The following is a 26,762-nucleotide window of genomic DNA, read 5'->3' on the forward strand; positions in this document are numbered from 1 at the left end:
AGACTGTGCAAGGCTGCTTCTCATCCTAGAAGAACTGAAGGCAGACTTAAACAACCTCCACTATTTAAAACTAAAGACATTTGAATTACTTGCACAGTTAAATTCACACTCTTGCATGCTTGTGGAGTGTTGCACTGTTCTCATCGAGTTGTACCTTACTCTTTCATATCTTTTCTGCTTAATTGGTTCAGGAAAGCATGCAGGATATACAGGCTGGCAGGCAAGTTAATGTTGTGAGAAGCCTCAACTCCCATTTCCTGACTTTTTAACCTTGAACTATCCGAGGAATTCTGCATTTGAGTGATTAAGAAAGTATGACTGACCTCCTGCCTCTCTCCTGCTAGCAGAACCAGTTTGTTAATCTCTGGGAATGATCTAAAATCTCTAAGTGGTTTTTGATAGTCTTCTCCTCACAAATAACTTAGTAGTTCTTTGCTTCTAGGGGTAAATGATCTGTACTGAAAAGAAATGCATGGGCAAACAGACTGTCACTGTGTGCAAAGTAGAGCTTGTAAACATGCAAGCCTTTTCAAAAGTAGATAGAACAAGCCAGCAGCTAACTGTTAGACTGATATATACTAGGCATGCTCATTGTGGCTGGTGGGGTGGTAAATTGTGTATTATATAGCTCAATGCTTCCATTAATCTGAGCGATAGAAATGTATTACTATTAAAGGCGTAAATGTATTTGTGTTTGGAATGCTCAAAATACAGGTGCCTATTGCCTGACTTCAGGTGTCTTTGGTGTCTCCTGTCTGCTTTGTGTAGAATCTGCGTGGGCAGCATGTGACTAATTTCTGTAGTAAAAGAAGAATTTGGATGTTACAAGCTCATGCGAGAGAAGTAGAGGGTCCAAACTGGCAAATTACATACAACTCAAGATCACCTTAATGAGGTGCAGGGGTTATTCTCATGTGCTGGCCAAAGAGCAGTAGAGGACATCACTGAGTTCTTGAGTGTCAATAAAACTGTTTAAGATAGCTTGGAAAATAAGCTCTGATGATAGATGTTGGGCTTGCTTATCCAGAGGTGGCCCAGTGCCTGGACCATTAGGAGCCAGGAGGAGATGCAAGATGAGAGATCTTTGGGAGGCTGAGAAGATGCTCAATAACCATGGCAACAAAGGAAACCACTTCTGAAAAGAAAACAGCTCTGCAGTCTGAGTTGCTTGAGATGTTGTGTTGGTTTTTTAGGGCATTGCTATTGGTGGTGTTTAGGTTGTTGCTGTAAGCCAAACATGTTTGGCTTACAGCAACAACTTTAAATAAGCTGTTTTTCTCAGACTTGACCCCATTTTTACTGTAAGGGGTGTGGTTCTGTTCCTAGTTATCCTTTATCACAGCAAGACCATGACCAGGCTGCAATGCCATACACACTGACAGTCATTGAAATGGCTGCTGTTTGGGACTGGAAGTTCAGGGTGACCGTGCCTTTGTGTGGGTCTTGGAATAATATCTGGCTTCCAAAACTTTGAAATGTTATATTTGATCTCTCATCAGATTCCTTGGAGCACAGTTAAGAAGCTTCCCAAATTTATGGTCACTTCTTAAAGGCTTCTCCTTGTTAACTGGGAAGCACTTTCCCATTCATATCTCTTATCTGCTCATGGTGGTCCTGAACTACTCCTTTCTTCTCCCCTTGGTGTGGAGGTCTGCCTTTCTAAAACCACTGCAAGTTGCTGAGGTTTTGGTGCAGTTGAGGGTGGTGTTTGGCCCAGAGCTGCCTGTTGTGTCACTGCTGAGGATACTGGCTGTTAGGGATGAGCTGTTCTCATCACCTTTTCCCTAAATTGCAGTTGGAGTGGGAATCCAAGGGAGTGTTTCATCATGCCCAGGTGTGTGGTGATGGAGCGAGGAAAGCTTTGCCAGCAAGATCATAAAACAGGGCCTCTTTGCTGCCACACCTCCAGCCTCCAAGGGCAATTCTCCCTGCAGTGAGAGAAGATGCTCCCAGGGAAAATAGTTACTATAGTGATGGATAGCACTGGTGCGTTTGAGGGCTGGATCGCTAAGTTGAGTAATAAATGTGTAGGTGTCTATTTTTAAAAGCTTTTGTGAGGAGGAGATTGCTGTAGTCCTAGAAAATTTGTCTGCAAAGTGATAGGTTTTTCTATGCTGAAGTTTAAAAATAATCATCATCTGTCTTGAGAATGAGATGACCTCATTTAAAAACAAAGAAGCTTGTATGTCATTGTGCTGAGACTCCTGGCAGTGATTCTTGTAGCAGCCTTCTGAGTTACAGTAGGAGCTCTACCCATTAACAGGTTCCTCAAAACTCAGACCCACGAGGATCTTGTGTACAGCTACCCCAGTGTCGCAGCTGGAATCAAGGTGCTTTCAGCCCGTTCGCTATCCTGGTCTGTGTAGCACATCCTGGCACATAGTAAGCAGTGAGTTTTATTCAAATGAGAAATTAAGAAATGCTGTGTTTAAAAAAAAAAAAAAAAATTGGAAGTAGAAGCCATTGAAAATAAAACCCGACTCCAAGCCTCTCCCACAAAATGCTGGGTTTAAAAACTACTTGGTTTTGTAAGAGAAATGGTATGAGTGGAAATACCAGCCAGAACTCATGATTTTGTTATCTTGTTTGACTTCTTGCCCATGAAACCTGTGTGCCTCATACACTTGCTGTGTATGTGTGAGTGCAGGAGGGAAGGGGAGAAATTAACAGAACTGTTAAGCTGTTCAGTTTTGGTGGCTAATGCTGTAGCTGTAAGAGGAGCTGACATGGATGTCCTGAGTGATCCAGGTGCTACCTTTGTTCCTTATGCAGCGAGCTGCTGCTATCAGTACAGCAAACTGTAGGAAATCCCCTGGTCTGTAGTTGCACCCATATAGAGTCATGAAGGACTTTTACATAAGGCCATGTGATCTGTACTGAACTGATTAAAATAAGGCTCTACTGTTTAAATGGCTTTACTGTGTTATGGGGGTTTGAGGAACCCTGCAAACGTAGGGATTAAGTGGGTTTACGTACAGCGTAGAAACTTGGCAATCCACTGTTGGTTTATAGATGCTTAATGTCTTGGTGACCAAAGTGCATTGTTTGCACGTATACGTACATGCACATACGTACTTACAGCCATGAGCCTAGCTAAAAAGCTGCATGTGGGTTTGCTACATTGCCATAGGCCACCAATTGGCACTGAAATCCAAAATAACATTTCCTGTTTTAAGATGTTCAGAACTGATTTCTGTTACCTTTGTAGTATTAACTCCAGATTTGTAAGTGGCACAACTCACCCATCTCCTGCTTCTGTCAGGAACCTCTGTGATCTTAGAGCCGTGTTTAACAAACCTTCTGTCAATCAAAAACTTGTTATACAAGGATTATTTGCCTTCAGTTTCCTGTGTAATGAGGTTTTTGATTGACAGCAATGGAGTTAAAGACTATAGAAAGGCTTGCTGAATCTGAGATGAGCAAGTTTCCGTTTAATAGTGTATGCACATGATAACATTGGCTTCCAGTTTTATCTGTGAAAGAAGCTGAAGGTGATAGATCAAGAATTATAAGAAATATGGAAACCTTTCTCATTTAAAAATTATGTGACTTACAAACTAGAGCTAGGGAACTAACTTTCTATTTCCTACTGTGGGAGCAGGATTTGAACATCATTTGCTGTAGAAATACTTGAGCTATTGGGGGTAAATGTTTCGCAAAGATGGAGGTGTCTCGGTGTGTCCACTGGCTGGTGGGTGGGCAATGGCTTTTGCCTCAGCCTGCCTCTGCCTGAAGACTGCAAGATAGTCCTCAGGTTAGGAAGTTGGGTGATGCTGTTTTCTTTTACCTCTGTTATCAGGATTAGTTTCTGAAAGGGTGTTCTTGACTTGCTGTGTGTGGTGGTTGCTGGGGGTACCTGGTTTCCCGGTGTCCTAATGAGCAATTGCACTTGCTCAAGTAAATTTGAATCTCTTGAATGAAATAAAATGGAAAAATAACATTGAAAACTAAGAAAATATGATGGAAATTGATAAATCTAGGTTGATGTGTCTTTTTCAAAACACTAAATGTTCCTAACAATGACCCTGATTAAAACTCAGCTAATGGGGGAAGGGCAGTCACAGGTAAGATGAACATGAGATAGAGGTGAGTTGAGATATGAACATGTGGGTTACTTTTTGGTGAGCTAGAAGTCCAGAGTTAGGCTGTGATTCACAAATATCTTCTCTAGCTCAAGCTGGTTCCCCTTGCAGGAACTCCACACCAAGTTTAGCCTCCAGCTTAGAAGCCGTTGAAGCACTTCAGGGATAGTTCTGGTCTAACTGATTGTCTAAAGGGTATTATTGCAAAACAAGCGTGGCTGGAAGATGCAGACAAACTTATGTGTCTGAAAGTGTTGTCTCTTTTAACTAGTCTAGTTTGGGTTTAATAAAAAAATGCTATAACTAGAGACTTTAAGTTTTCCCCCTTGGTTCCCTCTTTGTGACTGGAGATCGCAAGTCAAAGTCAGGATTTTCTGAACTTTTGGATGTATTGCTTTCTTTTGAAAGCTGGATGAATGTATCTGCAGGTTTCCCTAATGGAGGAGGGTAAGGAATGCATAAATAATTTTGTAGGTTTCCTTCCTTAGTTATAAGCACAGTGGGTGAAAGGGGTCCATTTTTGTAGATTGCTGCTTTGAGTCTAGCTACAGAGAGGACCTATTATAATGTGGATTGACTGAGTTGATGAGATTTTTCCAAGGCTGCTAGGAAGCTTTGAGAATTGCAAAGGAGATGTTTCAAAAGAAATAGTTCTGCAGATGTGCCCTAGCTTTAACTTCCCAGATGCAGAAACAGTTCTGTTTTATGCACAAATAATACACTAACTGAATCATGTCTTACTGTGAGAAAGAAACTTTACCTTTTGCTCATTTAATCTGTCATGCTACATCGTGAATGTACTTAGGGAGGTGCTTGATTTTGGAACCCTTCTGGAAAAACTGGCTTATTTTAGTCTTCATAAACCCCCCTAAAATCATATCTTAAAACAAGGAAATAATCTCTTTTTTTATGCTTTATTCATAGTCTGGCTACACAACATATTGCATGTTTCATCTGTAATTGTAGCATTGCTGCTTTGATTTGTGCCAGTGTTTCCCACAACAGCAAAGGAAAGGAGTTTAGAAGAATAAGCAATTTGGTTATGAAGCTGCAGTTATTTGGGGAAATAGCTATATGACGTATGTTGTCTGTAATAAATGGAATTACTATCTTAATTCTAAAACTAATTACTCTTCTGTTTGCTAGCTGAACGACAGATTTCTCCTTTAATGAATACTTACTCTTCTGTACAGAAGGGACAGTCACAAGCTTGCAGTCAGCCAGGGAGGACAGTAGTAGTCCATGCTTGGTGGTGGGTGCTCCTTGTGAGATAAGCTGAAAATCTGAATCTCAAAGGTGAAATTATTGTCTGTTTCTGAGCCCTAGTAACTGGCAAGTCTCCAGCTGGCTTGTGTCATTGCTATAGCAGGCTGATCCTGCCTTGCTTTTTCTCCCATTTTTCCAAAACTCCAACTGAAAGAACCGACTGGATGTAGTTCATGCATTACACTTCATATGGAAAATAGGAATAAGCATCCTTCAGTTGCTTGGTCCTGGCTTCCTATTGAGTCTGACAGTTGCTGAGCACACCTAGAAAGAATTCAGCTGCTTCTAGCAAAATAGGATGGGACAAAAGCTGAGCAGAAGCTTTATGAGTTTGGTATTAAACTTTGGAGCATCAAAGTTGGCACTATAGCACCATTCCCTGATGAAAGTAGTCCCAAGTCCTGGGGGTGATAGTGCAGCTCAATGCTGTTTTTTTTTAAAAAAAAAAGTTTTATCTTAATCTTAGATGTGATTCTTGAGCACAATTCTGCTGCAGAAAACTCCGCTCAATGTGTAATACAAATTAAGCTACTGAGGTATGTTTTATACACGCATCACACCTTCACTTAATATACTTTAAGTTTGGGTTTAATTACTGCCCCATGTTGAGGTGTTTGCTTGGATCACTTGCCAGAAATGTTGAGCACTGTAGCTAGGATGTGGGAAATGCGTTGTTTCTGATTTAATCAATCCATAGGGCTGAGTGGAAGCTGGCGTACAAGGTTAGAGACTGTGCAAACCCAGGATGAAATGACACCTCTACTGACAAAGCTCTTTATAGAAGCAGCAAAACAGCAATCATAAAACCAATTCAGGGCAATATTTTGAGTGTTACTAATCAAATGGCGCACTGGAAAAGACCGCTGTGACTTTGCGTGGCCTAGATGGCACTCTATCCTTGCTGACTTTAAATATATTTTTACAAATAAATAAAACCGAACTTTTCCTGCTTTCCCTTGTTCTAAGTAACATCTAATAAGCATTACATCTAAGCTTTATCATGGACTATAGGTGAAAATTTTTCACTGAATTTTTTTTATAAAATATTTGGCCATGGAAGAACGTCATGATTATCGGGGCAATCAAATAATTACTACAACACAAGTCCTCAGCAGTTATGTTGAAGTATCATCAAGCTGCTTTTCCTGATGTGTGTGAAGTTGAGACCAGCCCTTAGACAGCTTTTAAGTATCAGCTTGATTCGTAAGTCGCAAGAAGATAAGCAGAGACCAGTTCTTGTGATTGTCTTTTCTGTTTTTTGGAAATGCACGACCATCCTGAAGACAGTGAGGTTTTTCTGCATTTGTTTTGATGGGCTTGAAGGAGAAAGGTACCCTCAGGAGCACCCCTATGTCTGCAGGCAGCGCCCTGCTTTGCCCAGGGGAGCTCAGCTGTGGCCGTGCCCTGCCATGTGGCACAGCGGAGGTGCTGGGGTAGCCAGGGCAGGGCAAGCTGTGTTCCCTGTTCCCTGCCATGTCATCCCAGCATGTCTGTGCCCCTCTAAGGGATGAGAGCAGGTCCTCTGGAGTCCAGTGTTCGGCACTGCTCCTTCCCTTTTCTCTACCTGTCCTGTTTCCACTTGCTTTTATTTAATGTTAGCAATTCAATTTTCAGAGAGGTGAAAGTTCTAACCCTAGTGTTTAAGTTAAAATTGCTGACACATTTGCAACAGCACTTTCATCTGTGTTATCTCCAGAGAGCTGCTTGTATCTGACCTTGCTCTGCATTTTTACCCTTGTGCATCTTTGACTTGATCAACTCAGAGCAGCACATGCTGGGTACTCTTGAGCTGAGGAAACAGCTTGATCCACAGGGAAAAACATGGGATAAGGGGTAGCAATCGGAAGTGTTGAGATTCTATTTTACTTTCAGGTAATCTCTATTTTCTATACAAACATGCTTTTGGTACACAGTCTAGATTAAGAACAGTAAAAATAAACCTTTCAGTGAAACTTTATTGATAAAGTGTCACAGCTCTATGTTGTGAAGCTCTGAGTTCTTTTTTGCACTGCAGAGCTTTAAATTAAATTTTCTGAGAAAATAGTGATTCAAGCACTGCTTCAGGTGGCAAAGGCAATGTGTTGAAAGTGAAGTGCAGCAGCAGGTAAGTAGAGATGTTAGTGGCTTACATAGCTTTTACAGAAATGTTTGCACCTCATTCTTACCGTGTACCAGACTTCCAGGTGATGTTTTGGGGGGCAGTTATTTTAGTCATTAAATGTTGATTTTATGTTGAACCTCTTACGGTTGGAGGCTTTTTCCTAATATTCCCCTTTACACTAATGAGTGACTGTTAGGTGTTAATATGAGGCTAGCAGCTGGTTGCTCAGTGCCTCCAGATGAAGTATGCTCAAGTGTGCTCGAAACTTAATAAAACTCTTTAACTGCCAGTCCTGCTGAATTACCTTTGGATATGAAAGACTTTCTGCAGACTGTTCAGTCTCTTAGAGTAAGTTAGAAAATTGCTTGCTTAACCACCTTACCTTCCTGTGCCATGCCGCTTGTATGTATCAGAGTTCAGTACGGTTCCATGGCTGCTTTTTGACCGACCTGCTCTTAGCATGTGCAGCATAACTGCTAGAGGAGGGCGGTGGTGGTTTACTGTGTCCTGTGCTTTCTGCCCAAAGGGCTCTTCTGGTAAGTCTGACTCATGGGCCCCAACACGAAGTCATGGCCCTCCTTCCAGATGTGGTACGTTGGGGTTGTGTGATGGATCTATGGGCCTGTGGCATGTTATGCTTTTGGCAGCTGGAGATGCGAGATACCTGCAAACTTAATTCTTCCTGGCTTGTGCCTCCCTGCAGTGATACACTTGGTTAGTAGTTGTGTTGGTGCAAGCTGAACCTTGTTAGCTCAGAGTCGAGGGAGGAAAGGGGCATGGTTTTAGTGACTAAAATCTGTGGAGTCACTCAAGGAGTGGGTACTCTAAGCTTAGTTTTTAGTCATACAAGCCTTCAGACTGTTGCTGGATGTGGTTGGTCTCTAATAGAAAAACTCATCAGAGCAGTATTGCGGAAATACTTCCTCGTTAGGATGGAGTGGGTTACACATTTTTGTGATACTGAGAAACTAACCTAGTTTGTCATTAATGAAACAGAACATATTGCAATGCAAATGAGTGGAGTTGCATGACAAGTGGTCCCACAGTCCTCAGCACTTGCTATTGATTGTGTAGTCTTAATTATTCATGCTATGCAAATTGCATTTCTCATCTTGCTCCTTCTTGTCTACATATTTTTGATACAGGACTTGCCTGCAAACACTCTTGTTCTTTCAGTTGAGAGATGAGGATTGTTTCTGGCAAAGTTCTTAATGTTCCTTTGAGTGAGTACTGGCTCAGCTGGGCAAGGCTCAGGAGCTCTGTCAAAATGAATTCATCTTGCTGTAACTTCAGATGAAGAAAGGGAAGAGTTTGTGGAGTATTATATGATAAGAACAAAAGCTTTAAAATAGTTTTCAACTTACTTTGTTTTCTATACCGAAGCCCTTGTGGTACTTCTTTTCTGGTCAGTTGTTTGGAATAGACATGTGGTAGTGTTCTTTTATTCATCCTAAATATTATTTTGCATTTCAGGTATACTAAACCACTGACCTTTGCAGACTGCATTAGTGATGAATTGCCATTAGGATGGGAAGAAGCTTATGATCCTCAGGTTGGAGTTTATTACATAGACCACAACACCAGTAAGTGACATGTTATTGTATTTTTACAGTGATTGTTCTGTGCCTGTGTTAAAATACACCACACAAAACCACAAGATAGCTAACAGCATGCTTTAGAGTAGATGAGATCTGCAGCTCGTGAAATCAAATCCTGTCTTCCATCACACAAGTTACTTCCCTCTCTAAAACAGGATTTTTGCTTTAGAGCTTTTGGTTTTCAGTCTTCAGATCAGCAGTCATGTTCAAGCTGATACTATGGACACACCTCTGTAAGATTTGGCTCTACTGAGGAGCCTGACTAGGTAGCAATGATCTGGAGTTTGTTCTTAGCCTGGAATTTGTCCTTGTGGCAAGACCATCGGAAACAGTGCAAAGGTCTTGTGTTTGTTCCCCTGGCAGGGATAGACTGAATGACTGCATGAGCTCCCTGAGCTGCAGCAGTTTGCACTGCCTTTACTGGAGAGGAAACTCTCGAGTAGGCTTGGGATATCCTGAGGGGTGTGCAAGTTGGAAAAGAGTTAAGTTCAGGCCTGTGGTGTTTTTATTCTGTACCCTCAAACTAATCCACTGCTTACTTTGTTAGATTGCTTGATAGACCAGAAGTGTTAAGCTTTATAAGCTCATTTGAATTATAAGAAAACACAGACCTTGATATATCATTACAGATGTTGTTAGGAAATGTGTATTGGGTTGTGCTAGAACAAATCCAGATAGAAAAAGCAACAAACAAAATAAATCAGTGACTTTTGTTCTCTTTACAGAATAGCTCCAATTGCAGTCCAGAAGTTCACAGCAGAACCATGCCCAGGCCCTTTTAGAGGTGTTTGTAACTCATGCAAAGAGAAAAACTTTTAAAAGACAAAAGTGCCTTGAAGATTTTTGTTTCTTTTAAATCTGCTTCTAAGACTTCAACTGAACTTTTGCCATTTTTTTTCAGCAAGTTACAAGATTTTTTTTTTAATAAAAATGTGGAAGCCTGATTTTTTTTTTTTTCCCCTTTGCTATCTTCACACCCTTCCCTTTTTCAGAAAAGCCACATTTTCACCTGGCCTGAGACTGCACCTTCCAGGTTTTAGCAACTTATCCTGGTTAAAATGCAGAGTGAAAAAAGCCTATTCTCAAAAACTACTACCTGCCCTCTGCAATACAAAGATCAAATGTCTCCAGATGTGAAGGTGACAAATATTTTTATTTAGAGCTTATGTCATCCCAATATCACAGTATTTACATATCTTTAAATGTTTTTTTCCTAATTATTTTTCTGTGAGGCAGGGGATGTTGATTTTTCCTTTTACAGGAAAGGATAGCAGGGAAGGAAGGGTAGACAAGAATACAGGATCACACAAGGGAGATCTGCAGGGGAGAGGACTGGACAAACTTTGCTTGAGAAGGTGCTAAATTGCGACACAAATTGGGGTCTCTTCTAGATCTTTAAGACCATGTCTTGCGTCCATTTCACTTCTACAGGAAAGGTTGCTTTTTAAAGACAATGTGAACCTTAATGATTTTTCTAGTCTCACTTGTCTGGGTTATTCCTGTGCTTACAAAAGGAATAAGAGCTGAGTTTAGAAGTCTTGCTTTTTACCTCCTTCTGAATGATTTAATGTTTTCATGACTGTGCACAGCCAGGAAGGGAGAAGAGCCTGGGCAAGCTTTTCAGAGGAGTCAAAAGTATGGTTGGACTTCCCTTCTCTGGTGGTTGGAGGCTTGCTATATCAGGTGCTGGGATGTGGGAGGTGCCTACCAGGGTGCTCCAGGCCCAGACAGGGGCATGCCACCTTCCAGTGACTCTGAAGGGCTTTGCTGTGTTAGGCAGCAGTGTTAGATTAAGAAATTCCTACCAATTCAGTTTTATCTGTACAGTGCTTTTGGAGAAGCTGTTTGTTCTCTGTCCCTTCCTCGTGAAGCTTGCTGTGGGACATGGAAGCTTGTCGGATCTCCTGGGTGTTTCAGCTAGCAGAAACAGCAGCATGTAGTTGGGACAAACCAAACATGATCTTAGTTGTACATTTCAGTTGGCCCCAGGGTGAATGTGCAACGATCTGGTTGCAGGTCTGAGCCCTTGTGGTCTGGGGCAGTTACCCCTGGTCTGTGCCTCTCAAAAGCACCACAGGCTTCAAGGGTGTGCAGAGAAGTCTTCAAACCATGCTGACGCCTGCTTAATAGCAGTTGCTCTTAAAAAGTTTCACTTCTATGGGATGCTGGAGGCTACAAGACTTGACCTAGAATTTCAGTTAAAAGGTTAAAAAGAAGAGAAACAAAATCATGACCCTATTTCTTAAGCCAGCTCTAATCCAAATCATGATAAAGCAAACCATATCCACGTACCTTCAGCTAATCAAGAGGCTCATCTTTGTGGTTTATGTTGAAGTATCCTCTGGAGAGTGTCCAAAACCTCCTTTCTCCCCAAGGTCTCTTGCAGATTCCCTATGCAGGAAGGAACTGTCATCAGAGGGTGTGAAGGGGATGGAGGCATGTTGGTTCTTGCTGTGCTCTTGAAGTATTTGAGACTAATTATCAGCAACAAGCCCAAGGACAGACCTAAATTAAATCTAAAGCCAGGAGCAATTAAAAAAAGTGAGATGGAGAACACTTCTAACCTTCTCTCTGAGGCAAAATAAATACAGTTAAATTTAATTGAGTACCCAGAATATTCCTAATACAGTACTAATGCATAGCCCTGAGTGTGTGTGTCTCTGAGAGAACTTTGGAATTTGATTTGCACAAAGAAACGATGATTTTCTTGCCAGATGCTGGTGCAAGCATAGTAAGACTACGTTCTTCAAACATGAAACAATTGGATTTATTTATGACAAGCTCAACATTAAATTAAAAATTCACAAGATAACAAATGATGTAATAGCTTGCATATCTGTAGTCCTTTAATCTGACTTTTGAATGTATTTTGCATTTCTCAGTAGCTGGGACAAATCGAGAGCCCTTGGCCAACATTTTCATAGATTGTTGTTACATGTTTGAAAATCAAAGCTGCAATCAAGGGGATACAGTTAGTGCTGTGATTACTGAAAAGGTTGAGGTGAATACTTAGAAAAATGGGAACAAAGCAGTTTCAGTCCATAAGTGTGTTTCCCATCCTCTCTGTGAGCTGGCTGCCAAGCATTCTCTTTGTCAGGTGGCATGTGTGTTTGGGGCAGTGTCAGTGTTTCGCTGCCTAACGGAGGTGTTCAGGATGATGTAGATTTTTATGGTCGTCGTCTTGGTTGCTTATAAGGGAGGGATTTCCCTGCAGCAGCTTCCACTGCCCCTCTTGCCATTATAGGAAGAACGGGCTGCTAGTTTAAGAGAAAACTGGAAATAACCAAGCTTGAAGAAGCCGTGGGTACAGGTAGACTTATGACCCGGTGTCCTGAATTAGACTTCAAGAGTTGTGGGTACTTTGCCAACATACTCATTAAGCTTTAAATTGAGTCCTAAGTCGTGGTTGCTGGTGTTTGTTCATTCAGTCTGGTCCAGGGAAGCTGCATGTCTAGAAATATGGGGGGAAGCTCTCTGGGTAACTTACAGTGGACTTTCCCCTTCTGGTTCAACTATGGAGTAAAGGGAGTTACTCTATCTGGGTGTGGGTAATGGTTATCTGGAAAATGGGATGTGGGGGCAAGAATAGAGACAGGAGCCTGGGGTTTTCAGACTCTTACAGTTGATACACTGCTGTGTCTTCTTGACTTTTCTTTTGCTCCCTCTAAGAGAGACCATAGAGCTGTCAGAGCAGCACAAATAGCTGCTTTTTCCTCAAGTTATTTTGGGGCAGTTGTCCAGGTCCAGGCTTAGCTTTAATATTACATCAGCTGAAATGTTGCTTCTGCTAGCAGGACCTATAAAGGACTTTTTGTTGAAATGCTTCTACAAATGACTGTTAGTGTCTTAAAAGTTTTTTTTTTTTTAATCACCTTTTGCAGCCTCTCTAAGTTTTGCTGTGTTACTTGAAATACTATGTGTTCTTTGGGGTCTTGAGATACTATTAAAACAAGTTATTGCTGGAGTATCCTGTTAATCTTCTCCTCAGCATCATCATGGACAGCTTGTGAAAATGGTTGAGTTGTCCAACCCTTGGGTAAAATCCTTTATTTCTGGTTCTGCTCCTAGGCTTATTGTCAAACTGTTCTCTTCCCTACATCCTGTATATTGCAGTGTTAGTCTTATGCCTGACTTAAGAACTGCTCATACCTTCCACCGTGGCAGCTTTTGCTAAATATTTAAAGAGGCTCTTAAGATATGCAGATTAGATTCCTACTGATAGTTTCAAGCAGCTCCTTGTTATTAGTTATTCATTATGTGGTAACTAGGCATCCTTATTCAAGCATGGTAGTTTAGACAGTTTAGAGCACTTAGTCAACTCAATAGTGGAACCTGTTCCAAGCAAGAACATGTAACAGCCTTGAAAGAGAAATGAAAAATATTTTGGACACTTCTTCACAAAACTGAGACAAATACTGACAATAAATTTGCCTAATTAGTATTAGGACTAGCTGTGTGTTTGTGACCTTACGCCTTTTTCATGATTAGAAACCTGAGAAGCAATGTATTGGTTGTGTTGGGGTGACAGAGATGGAAGTGGTGTAGCTGTTCATGACTGCGTTGCCTATGTTACCAAGAAATATTTTTCTTAAACTCTGCCTCTGGTATTCTGCAGTGATTTACTGCTGTTGCCTGCTTTCAGTGAAGGAAATGTTTTCTCCTCTTCTGAGATGCTGTTTATATAATGTCATTTGAGATGCTTTTGTGAATACATTCTATGATTTAATGAGTCTTTATTTTTACTTACCTATGGAATCTAAGTGAGAAGGTTTGCTACCCCCTTTTTAATAAAAGCTGCTTGGCAGCCAAAGAGGACAGGCAGAGTTGTAATTGCTTTCATGTTGTCAGATGCAGTATAATGCAGTCATGTGGCAATGATGCTTTCTGAAAGTTTTTTATCAGTGAAATATTAGAGGTATTTTACTAGTAATGTTCTAAAGCAGTTACAATAAAGGTAAGTCTAACAGTCAATGTCAGTACCTTACAGCTTGTCTGTGCATATGCTTGTGTGGATGTTTTAAGAGGCAGAACCAGGATGGCTTCAGCAGCAGAGGAGTTGGAGAGTTGTATGATGATTTTGTCATGAATTGTTCTATGCAGTGATTCAGCATGGCAGAGCTCACTGGATTTCATTGTGGATCAGTGGTGACCTCCTAAGAAAAAAGGAAAATGTTCTTATTCTACATTTTTATTAGGGGATAGGGCAAGGGGCTATTTTAAAATACTACCATAAATGGTGGAGCTTCTCCAGGCAGCACTACAAACCTGCTTTCCATTGATCTGGCCTCTTTTTTTTTTCTCTAAGAAACTACACAGATAGAAGACCCTCGTGTGCAATGGCGACGGGAGCAGGAGCATATGCTGAAAGATTATCTTGTCCTGGCCCAGGAGGCGATTGCTGCACAGAAGGAGATCTATCAAGTGAAACAGCAGAGGCTTGAATTGGCCCAGCAAGAATATCGGCAGCTGCATGATGTTTGGGAGCACAAACTGGGCTCTCAGACCAGCTGTGAGTAGTTAGTGAACTCTTATCCAGTGACTTTTTCAGTCATGAACCACTAGGACAGTAAAATACTTGAAGCTGGTCCTCTGATAGAGCACTGGGATGTGTTAATGCCATTCACTCTCCACGTTTGCTCAGTTTGTCTCAAAAGCAGTAGCTGCCTAGCTCCTATTTGGTAAAGGATAATTGTTATGAAACACTATTGCGGTTGGCTCAGTCACTGGAGTCAGTGTGCAGGTTTTCAGCATGGGCTTCAACAAATGTGAAAAAATGTGGTAATTGGCTCTGTGTGAAAAAATGAAGTTATATGGTATTTTCCTTGATTGCCCTGTCCAAAGTATAGAAACAAGGCAAGAAGGCTCATCTCAGATAGCATTCCCGGGTTCATTTGGAGTTTAACATGTCAGGTTGTTGAGTGGCTGTCTCACGGAGCTAAGGGTCTGTATTTTGTGCCATTTAAAAGCTAACATTGGTGGATTATCTCTCTGTGTATGAAGAACAATGTTTTGTGCTCCATATTCTTTGCCACACAGGAAATAGCAATACCTGTTGCCTCAAGAGCTGGTACAGAAATGTTTGCAGAAGGCCAAATTTCCTCCATATTGTTAACTAGTTAGGAGCTGGAAAATGTCCAGAGGAGGATATATTTCCTGCAAGTCTTCTAGAATTTTTTTTATAATCCTTAGTGTTACAAACTTCCTATGTTCTTGCTAGCCACATCAATGGACTGACCTCCCCCTGCTTCACTCTTGCTGAATTATATCTTATGGTGGTGAATCCCACTGGCTAATCCCATGCCTAATGCTAAAAAGTATTTAAGTCGTTTTCTGTCAACTGAAGGATTCTTATTTGACTAGGGTCCTGTCTGTCATCTCTGAAGTACAGCTTTTGGTCTTTGCTTAGGAGCACTCTACCTGAGTACTGGTATACTAAAGCAGTACACTAAGAATGCTGTGAACATGAAGTACACTGGCATGATGCAATCTGTCTTTAAAAATACAACCAGACAGAAAGAACTAGAAATGCTTTCCCATGTTTTATAGTGCATAAACTGATGGCTGCAAGGATCAAAACATCTCCCTTGCCTACAGCTACCTCTAACAACATTGCACATTGGGGAGCTTCTGTACCTTCTGAAGCAGAAGGTTTTAACCACTGCTGAGAAGAGAATTCTGCTCTTAATGGGACATTGATTTAATCCAGTGTGACACATTGTATGATTGGTCATGTCCTCAAGGCTGTGAGAAGGCTTGCATTGCATTTTTCAGTTTCTTCTCATTCTTCGCTTTTATTTCTAAACATTCAGTGGATTGTTTACTCAAAGAGAAATTCTAAAAAAAACCCAAAGTAAACCTTTATGCAATTGCCTGTCCCTTCAGTTCTGTTAAATGCCTTTGGAAATGCGGGAAGCCACACTATTGAGTGGAGTGAACATGCTTGGGAGTCTGAGTTAAGTGTGTTAACCTGGAACAAATCAAGACTTCGGAGATGCAGGACATGCTCTGGCCTCTCAAGTACTCCACAAAAAGTGTACACTAGACTGCCCTATTGCCATTCCCTGCCTTTGAGGGGTGAGAAGAGATCTGGAAAATGGGTAAAAGGCCTACACCAGCAGTGTGTGGAGATCTGAGTGTGCAGGAGTGATGGGAGGTCTTGATTTGTGGTGGGGCTAGTAGAAGAGTAGGGAGGAAGGTAGACCTGCTAAACTAGGTGTTCTTTTTGTTCTAGTGCTCTCTGGCTCATCATCAAGTTCCAAGTATGACCCAGAGATCCTCAAAGCGGAGATTGCTACTACAAAATCTAGGGTAAGTAGTATGAATGGACCTTTGCTTGCCATGAGTAATCTTCAGATATTTCCAAACCTCATCACAAATACTAAAAGGAGATGCCACAGCAGTTGAAAGAGCTAATGTTACCATTCTTAATCTAGGAGATAATTTATCAGAATTCTCAAACGTTGCCATCTTAAGAGTTTGAAACACTTTTTTTCCCTTAGGCTTTAGACTTCTTTGGAAGCTGGCAGTACCTACTGCTGTACAGATACGCTGTGGGGTATTTAGCTGCATGCTGGCTCCTCAGTGTGCTGCAGCACTGGAGAGCTGCAAGTTCTCACCAGAGACTGGCAGCTGTTTTGTCCTGGGCTTAGTGCGGGTTGTTAGCAGCGGCAGTGTGCGCTTTCATGCAGAGCTCAGTTTGGGAAGAAGAAAGGACTAATGTAAAGTAGGTCAGTCTGGCCTCTGTGGAGGAATATAAAACAGCAAGCTGTAGGGTCAGTGGATTTACAATGTCTTATCATCCTGCTGTGTTACTCATGCAGTGGGGCCTTGTAGTTTGGTATCTTGGAGGATGGCTTCTATCACTGCAGTGTAACTCCTGTCCTGATGCTTCATGGTTTTTTTAATGACTGGGAAGGTTTTAAACATTACTGAGTAAAATCGACATGTGTTTCATTCCTGTCTCTCTTGAAGAAGAGAGTCCTGCTGAGGATGCAGTCAGGCTGTTAGCTGCTGTTGAGATAAACTGATTATCTGGAAACTTTGTTTAGAGTACTGTCTACACTGAATAAGTTTTGAATTGAATGGGTAGTGCTGTACCTAAATATTCATATAAAATATCATTCTAAAGATGTCACACCTTGTTATAGGTTAATAAACTCAAGAGAGAAGTAGCTCATATGAAGCAAGAGCTCCAGTACAAAGAGCATGGATTTCAAACACTGAAGAAGTAAGTTTGTTCTCAAGATCTTATTTTCAGTGTAGAACATCTCTGGCTTGGTAATGCATCCCCCTCTACGTTTATAAATAGCTGCCTAAATGAAATATGTTGCTGCTGATATCTTTAGGCATATGCAACTGAAAGCAGTACACAGCCATGAGGCTGTTCTCTCAAATCAATGCCTGTATGTGATTGACCATATCAGAACTGACTTCTTGGCAAAAAGATTTTGAACCAGGATCTTGCCAGTTAAATGGTATTCTGTTTTACTCAGTATTGCTTAATATGTATGACAGAGTACAACCTATCATCTTAACTATAAGTGGTATTGTTTTAGGCCACTGAGGAAAAATTTGGGGTGGAGTGCAAGGGAAGGAAAAGTTTCAGGTACTTACCTCTGTATGAATAGACATCTGGCATGTTTTAAGTAATGTCACTGGTTAATATCTTATTATAAATGTCAACTGCAGTAGAATTCCTTTGAGAAGAGGGAAGGATGAGGCAGCTTGTAATTAGGTTGTGCAAGCAAATACATCTGTGCATGTGAGGTCTGTGGCTGGTTTTTGAAATCATGACTGAAAATAAGGTAATTCTCATAGATGGCTAAGTTGATCCTCTCTGGGTTAGAAACAAGGTAACTAGCAGCAATCTGCCCAGATATACTGTTTGGGGGTTTCTTGTGCATCTTTGTCCTCCCTAAGGAGTCAAAGAGATGATATGGCTAAAATGGGAGTTCTGAAGTTTAATGTACTTCTGAGTGGAGTAACTTAGGTGATGACTGGGGTTCTTTGTTCCTTCTGTTGTCTTTGTCATACTTCTGAGTGTGTTTTTCTTAAAAATTAATGTCAAGATGCCACGCATCTAGTATGATTAAAGTAACTGGACTTTATAAAGTGTTAGCTTACTGTATTTTTTTTTAAATTTTCATGCAGAATTGACATGAAAATGTCTGATACTCAAGGTGGCTACAAACTTGATGAGGCACAAGCCATTTTAAGTGAAATGAAAGCTCTCAAGAAGGCCATCACATCAGGGGAGAAGGAAAAACAAGACCTCATTCAGGTATTGAAACAGGATGACTTTCTAGTATTTTGTGTTGCCATTGCTATCAGATTGAATTTCTGAGAAGTAATTTAAGTATTTTGTGTTTCAGATATGTGATCAAGATTTTTATTAACATAAATTAGTTCTGTATTGTGGTGGGACTGCATCCTTTTTGTTCTTCAGATCCTGGAAATAAGAAGTATAAAATATAGCAACTAACAGTTGTAAGTGCTTGCTTAGAGAGATGAGTGTTTGTCTCGGGGTTTATTGGTCAAGACTAAACCAGTGTGACTACTGCTGTCAAAGAGATCTGGAGAAGCCATGAAAACACTGTGGCCCACTTGGTCTGCCATCTCTAGCAGAAAGCCAGTCCGTCTGGGCTAGATGGTGTTCTAATGCCTGTGGGCTGCTTCGTGCTGTGGGAGGTGCAGTCCAGCCATGCCTGACCTCATGTTTGCAGGGTCCAAGTGCACGCAGTAAACACAGTCAGATCTTAATCATGTAGTTTAGGCTTAAGCTATGTAACTGCTGAGGTACCTTGAGAAGAAGTGAGCTCGCCTCATGACTTTTTATGGTTTTAGAGCTTAGCCAGGTTAAAAGACAGCTTTGTGAATGACAGAGGATCCCAGTCAGACCTGTGGGCCAGCTGCATGTCTGTGGAAAGCTCCAGCCCTTTGATACCCCGGCAGTACCTGGATGTTAGCTCCCAGACGGATGTTTCAGGAAATGTGAGTAATGCGTGAGAAACCAAGTGCATGTGGAGACATTCCTCTGACCTGTATGTAGTACTGCCTTAGTACGAGTTTCCAGGCATGGGTGAGTATCTGTGAAATCATAACTTCTCCTGGTTTAAACTTCAGTGTGACCTTCATTTTTGTGTGCAGTGTTCATGTATCTCTAAAGGCAATCTGCTGTTTCTCTACACTGTCTCTATTAGAACAACCCAGGTCGGAATAAAAGGAAAGTAAGTTTTATTTTGCCTGTAGGTGTAGCTTCTTGTGATACAAATATTCCCTTAGTTCTTTATAGCAGTGATATGCTACTAGACAAGAAACATTCAGCAGCTACGTATGGGCTAAGCTCTAAGGAGGACTCTTCCCTTAAGAGTGTGTTTGGCTTTTAGTGTGTTACAAGTGAGAATGATAGCATACGTGCAGATATTTTGATGCCATCAAACGTGTAGTACTCGTAAACCTTCAGTCCCACTTGTGCAACAAGATCATAACTGTCAGGTTGGTGCCAGCCTCAGCAAGGACTCAGTCAGCACTGTGGGTACATCGTACCTCTCACAGGACATCACAGAAGCCTCGCCTGTGAACCTTTACTTAAACATTTGCAGCCACTTTCCGTCAGGGCCACACATGTGACTGAAGAGCTGCAGATTTGAGCATGATGGGATGTCCCTTTTCTTTAAGATTTTACAACCAAAGCAAGATGTCATCCAAAACAAAATGCAATGCAGCACTTAAAGATTGCAAACAGCATTTAAGAAGAAAAATTACAAAGCTGTTTGTGTCTGAAAATAGAAGCCCAAGATAGGTGTGGTAGATTTTCTTTTTCTGATAAACTAGGCCAAAACCAGCCTCTGAATCTTGTGCGTTTTTAGCTATTTGGAACAATCACAAAAAACTTAAATCAAATATTTTCCTATTCTGTGGTTGGTTTAGCTAGTAAATGAGTTTGACAAGAGCAAGTGTAACTTGTAACATCATCATCAATTTCAATAGGGAATATCAAAAGAGGAGTGGTTACTAAGTTGCTGATTTTATATTTTGTGTCTTAGTTTATTACCAGCAGCAATAACCAGTTGGCTGAGAAAGTGAGATTACGCCTTCAATATGAAGAAGCAAAGAGAAGGTAATTCTTTGGACTGTTGTACCTTTTGGCTGTCACACAGCTTATTCTGAAGATAACATTTCACTAGAAAAGGTGCCACTCACATTGAAACCCAGCATTACTGCTAAATAAATATGGTAATTTTTGAGCAAGTGAGGCAATATTAGATCACAGGATGGAATTAATCAGGTTGAGAATGGGGAAGAGAATACCATTGAAATAGGATGCTCAGAAGGGAACAAAACAGCAATGTATCTGTTTTTACTTATATTGAAGTTGTCTAAAAAACAGGAGGGGGAAGTTGTATGTGCAGCCCTAAGTGAACTCAGTGTAAGTCAGACCAGAAATTTGAAGGAAAGACTAGAGTGACCAGGGTAATATACTAGAGAATACAAAATATTCAGCCAAGATAAGCTGTGCTGATGGTGGAACAATACTATCTACAATAAGAATTTAGAAATGGTTCAAATGAAAAGAAGCAGCCATCTCAATGAATGTGGATTGGAATTCTAGGACTGAGTAGGAAGATCTACATTGCCAGTGGCCTAACAGTAATGGCAACAGTCTTGTGCTCTGCTGAAACACATGAATGGGCCAACATTATCATTCAAGAAATAAATAACCATCCTAGAAATTACTAAGGAGTGACTAATACATGAAGAATTCAGTCTGGCCACACCTGTAGTGGGTTTGCTGCCTGTTGCTAATGCTTCCCGATTCCTAATAAGGAGAACTGCACTGCAAGGCATCTCCTTACCTTATTCAAAATGGAATGAATGTTTGCATGGCTTTAAGTCAGATAAGGAGAAACGTATATTGTGTTAACACCTAACATATCAAAATACGGTCAATGACTACAATTTCAGAGCTCGTCTGCTTTTCTGTAAGAATTCAAGTTTTCACACTCGCCCTCTGATCTGAGATGAATGAAGAATATATTTTAAAAATTCATATCTACTTAGCAGGCTAATTTAGGGAAAAGTTTCCTGGGGTTTGCTTTTTTAATAGATAATAGCTAACTCAACTGTTTAGAAAGTACCTGTATTTTTATGGATAAATAGTTAAACAAAAAACCACCAAGCAATATTTAGACCTTGGCTAGGCTAGTCCTTGTTTGGCAATGTAACCATCAGTGGTGGTGATTTCAATTTTAACTACTCTAAAGGGACTTTGCAATTCCAGAAAAACAAACTTCAGATGCATGGTACAATCTGTACTTGCGATACACGCAAAGAGAAGGATTTTTCTCCAGTCTCTGGTTAGAGATAAGAGCTTTAAGGCTGAGGTTACTCACAATGTTCTCATTTTAGTATATTGGCATGGTCAATAGCCATGTTTCTCAGTAGCATAAAATTTGATCTGTATCTGTGGCCGTTGTCAAAGACTGTGTGTGCGCCCAGCTGCTTTTTAACATGAGCTTACACTTTTCTTCCCAGATGGAGCAATTTTATCAGTTGTCTATTTTTCCAATCCAAGATGAACGTCTGCCTTGACATTCAAATCTTTCTGTGTCTTTTTAAACCAACATTAATATTATTAACCCCTCAGATGCAGTAGTTAATTTTTCAATGTTAAAACTGCTTTTTACTTTTAAGCTTTGCTCATGATTGCAGTCTAATTCACACTGACTTTACATCTTCAGATTGCAGTGGAGCACTCTTACTTTAGCCTGTATTTTTTCCAAGGAGGGGCAAGTGAATAATGACAAACCTAAGATAATTAATATGCTCTTTAAAAAGAAACAGAACTTTTATAAAGGCAGCACAATAGTTCATTTGAAGTAATGATGAAGAGCATACAACACTGCCTTGCAGTTAATGAAGGTTTGATACCTCAAATGTTTGTCTTAGATTATCTACAGATTTTCTGAGTTTAAAAAACATTATCACGAGGAAAGATGGGTCTGAATAGGCATGAATAATTGATGCTAAAATGAAAAGGTCTCCAGCTATATCAGAGCACTGTGGTTTTGGCATAGTCTTTAGTAGGAGCTGCAGAAACAAATACCTTAGCTGCTTTTAAGCTGGAACCATACCATGGATATACTGACTCACAAGGAACCTCCTGCTCCTGTGAAAGTTCCTCCTTGTGATGTTAGAAGTGTTTCCTGTCCCCACAGCACAATATTAAAATGTTCCAAAAATATGATAGAAGAGCAAGTACTTTGCCCATGCACATGATATGAAGGGAGCCAAATGGTGGAAATACATCTGTCTTATTAGCTCTGCATTATCTGGAAAGGTAAAATTTAAGGCCTTGAAATCGAGATGATCCCATGTTAATTAGGTTAGAACTACGAGACTTTTAAAGGGCTGGTGATTTGGAAAGTGGACTGTAGCAGACACTGTTTATAGTATTGTTGTGGACCAGACTTAAGCCACAGATGTATGCGAATATCGTGCTGAACTTCACCACACCGGAACTGTCAGGGTACAATTCTGTGCATTCCCTTACCCACCACTAAGTCCTTTTCTTTCATGACTCGGTGAGACGAGAGCCCCAGAGCAGATAATGTTAAACCTGCAAAAAAGAACAAAGGGCAACCGCAGTGACAAACCTTTAGCTTAATTGGTTTGGAAACTGATAATGGGTATCATGTCAAAAGAGATGTCAGTGCTTACATCTTAACAAGGACATAGCTAATGCAGCATAAATGTAATCAGAGATGCAACTAAATTATGTTGTACAATTTCAGACATATAGTAGGAACTCAGTTGTGTAGCACTTGCATTCTGTGCACTGTTTTAGTTCCTTCAACAGTTAAACTTTCAGCTTGGGTTTTGTGTGACTGGTGGTAACTCTGGGCTTTTAAAAGTATATTTTATAATCTCCTAAGATGGAATATTGCAATGTCACATTTAGCAGCATTGCAACAATGGCGGGTATTTGACTGGTCAGTTTTTAGACCGCACCTCCCACTTTGATTTTCTTTTCTTTTTTTTTTCTGAAGAACAGAGGCTGATCTGATATAGGATTGTTAATTACTGGTTGTGGATGCACATGTTAATGTATGCTTCTGTGGAGATGCTCTGAATGATCTCCAAAGAGACTAAAAATTTTACGTGTTATGCCTATATCACAGATAAGTACCAGCTTTCCCCAGTTAAAAAAAAAAAAAAAAAAAAAACAAAACCAAAAACCAACTTGTTATGACAATGAATAAATCACCCACCTACCTTTTCCAGGTAAGAAGAAAACAGTTAAATAAAACTTGAGCTTCCTGTTCTGTATTTTGTTCAGTCTTGCAAGCTAGGGGCCATCCAGAAAGACTGTGTGGCCTGAGCCCAGTATTGCTGGTTTCTTTGCAATGCAAACCTAGCATGGCTCGGCAATGGTATAGTTCAGACTCAATCAGTGAATGCTGAAGGACTGGAGTTCTCAGCCAAATGCCAGTCTGCAAAGCATTTCTTTTGTAATGATGCTGTTTTATTGGAAACATAGAATACATAAACCTCCTTTTAACCGAGAAGGGGAAAAAGAATGATCATTTACAAAGGGTAAAACTTGAGGTTAGTTTAACAAAGCTGTTGGACTCGGAAATGCATAGAGAACAAATTCCAGTGGAAAAGCCATATCCATACAAATGTATGCCAGAAGTGATCAGATTAATGCCAACCAATCCTCTTAAACTCATATCCCTTCAAAATGCACAGAGGAATTCTTGGATTATGAATTAATGCCACTGTTAATTCTTCATTGGAGCACAGTGTTGCACTTAATCAGGCTCTCAGAAACAAAACAGCTCCTAAGACCACCTAAAAATAGTTGAGCTGCATATCTATCAATTATGGAACATTAATTAGAGTAAGCAACCTGCTGTGGGAAATGAGGTTACAGAAAGTGAGGCTTCTGTTCAGAAAGGTGATCTATCTCCTGTGATGGAGGAGGCAGGTCAGTCTGTGTGAGCCTAATCCTTCACAGGCTCTCAGAGCTCGAGTTCTTCTTGGCCTCCAGAGCTTGGAAGACAAAGCTTTATTCTTCAAGGCCATTCGGCAGTCGTGTAGCTGCTGCTGCCCAGATCTGCATCTTATTACTTACTCCACACACTTTTGATTTTTACTAGCTGGCATTCAGTTTGCTCTGTGCCTGCGTGTGTGCTGGATTGGGGGAGGAAGTGTGCACCATCCAGTGTGCTTCTGCAGCATAAACCAAAGTCTAAAAAGAGATGAATTGAGATAAGTACCCGCAACTATTTGTTGTGCCCAATTTAAGTCCAGTAATTCTGTATCCAGATCACAAAGCCCTTTTCAAAGGGAGATGAATACTGGACTTTCATTTTACATGCACAGCATTTCACTTGCATTTCTTATGTATTTACTAAACCTAAGTGAGAGATTAACCTGAGTTAATCACATGAAGGGGCACGTATGCCTTGGCTCTCTAGTCTTCAGTCAGGCGAATTACATTTGCAAATATCTTGCCTTATATTGCAAGATACTTTTTCTCCTTGTTTGCCTTTGAAGCTTTTGTAATTTCTCCACCACAGCCCATTCTGTCCTCCCCACTCCTTGCTCCTCATCTTTGGTTGTGCGAGTTCCGGAAATACAAGTCCTTGGTAACTCTTTATTTAGCTTTAGCTGTGCTATTGTTTCTCACCAAACTACCATGATCACCCCGTCAGGTCATGAAGAGTTGTAGGTCAATGAGTCCAAAGGAGACAGCTTCGTTTGGGAAGGCTGACATTACTGCCCTTGGTTCTGTATCCTGGTCTACTGCTGGTTTTTTGCTTCCCTCTGTATGTTGCATTGCGAAGTTGATCATTTGTTGAGCTAACTGATGAGCAGTTCAGATACTTGGGAAATCAGGAATGGGCAGATAGCTGGAGTGACCAGCCTCCTTACCTGCCATGACCTGTGCTATCTTCTGGTGTCAAGCAAAGCTCTTGCTAAATTCTAGATCTGTATTGTTGTTGCTCTTCCTGCCTGAGATAATGTGGTGTAGTGCTGAAGGATTAGTGGTACAGACTTTAAACTGAAATCTGGAATGATACCTCTTATGAAAACAGACCTTAAATCTCATGCAAATAAGTGGCTCTGGATTTACGTAGGATCATATTGCCTTTTCAGCTCTACACATCCTCAGGAGCATGTTGCACCAGAAGTAGCCTAGCTCTTTAATGTGTCCCAAATGCTTAGTGTTGAATCAATAGTTGGATTCTTCCAGTAGCAGCATGCATATGATTAACTTCCTCATTGTAAAGACAAAATCAGTTTCTAAACTTTTGAGTAATCACCGATCTTTATCGGTGTATCTGAATCATATATGGAGAGTATACAGTTCTTTTCCATAAAACTGATTAAAGATCAGAGATTTACCGCATGATACTCTCCACACCAAGTACTATGAGGTCATTAGCTGTAAGAAATATGAAACACCCTATAGTATATCTGACAGCTATTTTTTTGAGATCCAGAATTTCTCTTACACTGTTCCCTGACTGGTGGACCCTACAGGTTAGCTAGAGACTTAGCTTACCATTGGGAGAAAATGTGAGTTAAAATCCCATTCTGCATGTCAACCTCCCGGCCGTGCCATCACTTGACAGTGCCCTGCAGAGGAGGGCATGAGGGTAAGGGTAGTTGTCCCTGAGCTGAGGGCCTTCTTCAGGGCAGTAGGAGATGTAGTTAGTCGTGGTTCACCTTTGTGTGTCTGTGGAGCAGTAGCTCAGACGCTCCTCATGGAATAACTGCTTTCTTTTTGCTGCAGAATAGCAAACCTGAAAATACAACTGGCTAAGCTTGACAGCGAGGCCTGGCCTGGCGTGCTGGACTCTGAGCGAGATCGTCTAATATTAATTAATGAGAAGGAGGAGCTCTTAAAAGAAATGCGATTTATTAGCCCCAGAAAATGGACTCGAGGAGAGGTGGAGAGACTGGAGACAGAGAGAAGGCGCCTAGAGGAAGACCTTCAGGCTGCTAGAGACACTCAGAGCAAAGCTCTAACTGAGAGGTAGGTTACTGGGCATAGTTGGACAAGAGGTAATTGGGAGCAAGCAGCAACATCTGGCTCAGTGCTGACAGCAGTGTGCCCTCAGATTTCCAAGGAGACCATTTCTGCTTATAAGGTTTCTGAAATCATCTCCCAAAAGAAACCTCCTGCAAGTCTTACTCCCTAAGTGGGGAAAGGTTGTTTTTGCTACAAATGGATCCTCTATGAGAATGTAAGAAATGCTCAAAATAGCCCAGTATAATATTAGTGTACTATAATGTTTCTATATGCAGCCAGCTTCTCACAGCAGCTTTTTACAGTTGCTGTGCAGTCTGGAGCTTGGTAACTGTCAACAGATGGAATTTTAAATTTTTAAGATTTGTTGTTTGTTCTGAGCATCCTTGTATGTGATTCCTGTAGGAACTGGTATTTGAGAGGGCTGTGGGAGTTGCATGGAATATCCTGTGAATCTGAACTAGCTGAAAAAAATGCCAACTATCTTCCCTAATTTTACTTATGTTGCAGGGGGAGATCTTATGGGAATGTACAGTGAGGATGAATACTGCATTAGGCATTGCCAACAAGTGCTTTACAATCTGGATGTATTAACGTGGGTGGCTATGGCAATGTTACTTTTAGCTGCAGTCTTTTGAATGTATATGGAATAGGCGCGTTGCATTCACGCTCTT

At 40.8% G+C, this 26,762-nt stretch overlaps 1 protein-coding gene across 1 annotated transcript in view; it reads left to right on the forward strand.

Annotated features, from left to right (window-relative positions):
- The window catches only part of WWC1 (WW and C2 domain containing 1), a 73,681-nt gene that overhangs the window by 25,257 nt on the left and 21,662 nt on the right, over positions 1–26,762 (forward strand). The window contains exons 2-9 of the mRNA XM_075715195.1: positions 8,923–9,032; positions 14,353–14,556; positions 16,279–16,355; positions 17,195–17,274; positions 18,198–18,327; positions 18,891–19,037; positions 20,093–20,166; positions 25,852–26,094. Of these exons, the coding sequence (XP_075571310.1) occupies positions 8,923–9,032; positions 14,353–14,556; positions 16,279–16,355; positions 17,195–17,274; positions 18,198–18,327; positions 18,891–19,037; positions 20,093–20,166; positions 25,852–26,094 (1,065 nt within the window). The remainder of the gene's footprint in view (positions 1–8,922; positions 9,033–14,352; positions 14,557–16,278; positions 16,356–17,194; positions 17,275–18,197; positions 18,328–18,890; positions 19,038–20,092; positions 20,167–25,851; positions 26,095–26,762) is intronic.

This window comes from Pelecanus crispus, chromosome 8 (genome assembly GCF_030463565.1).
Source record: "Pelecanus crispus isolate bPelCri1 chromosome 8, bPelCri1.pri, whole genome shotgun sequence".
Taxonomy (NCBI): Eukaryota; Metazoa; Chordata; class Aves; order Pelecaniformes; family Pelecanidae; genus Pelecanus; species Pelecanus crispus.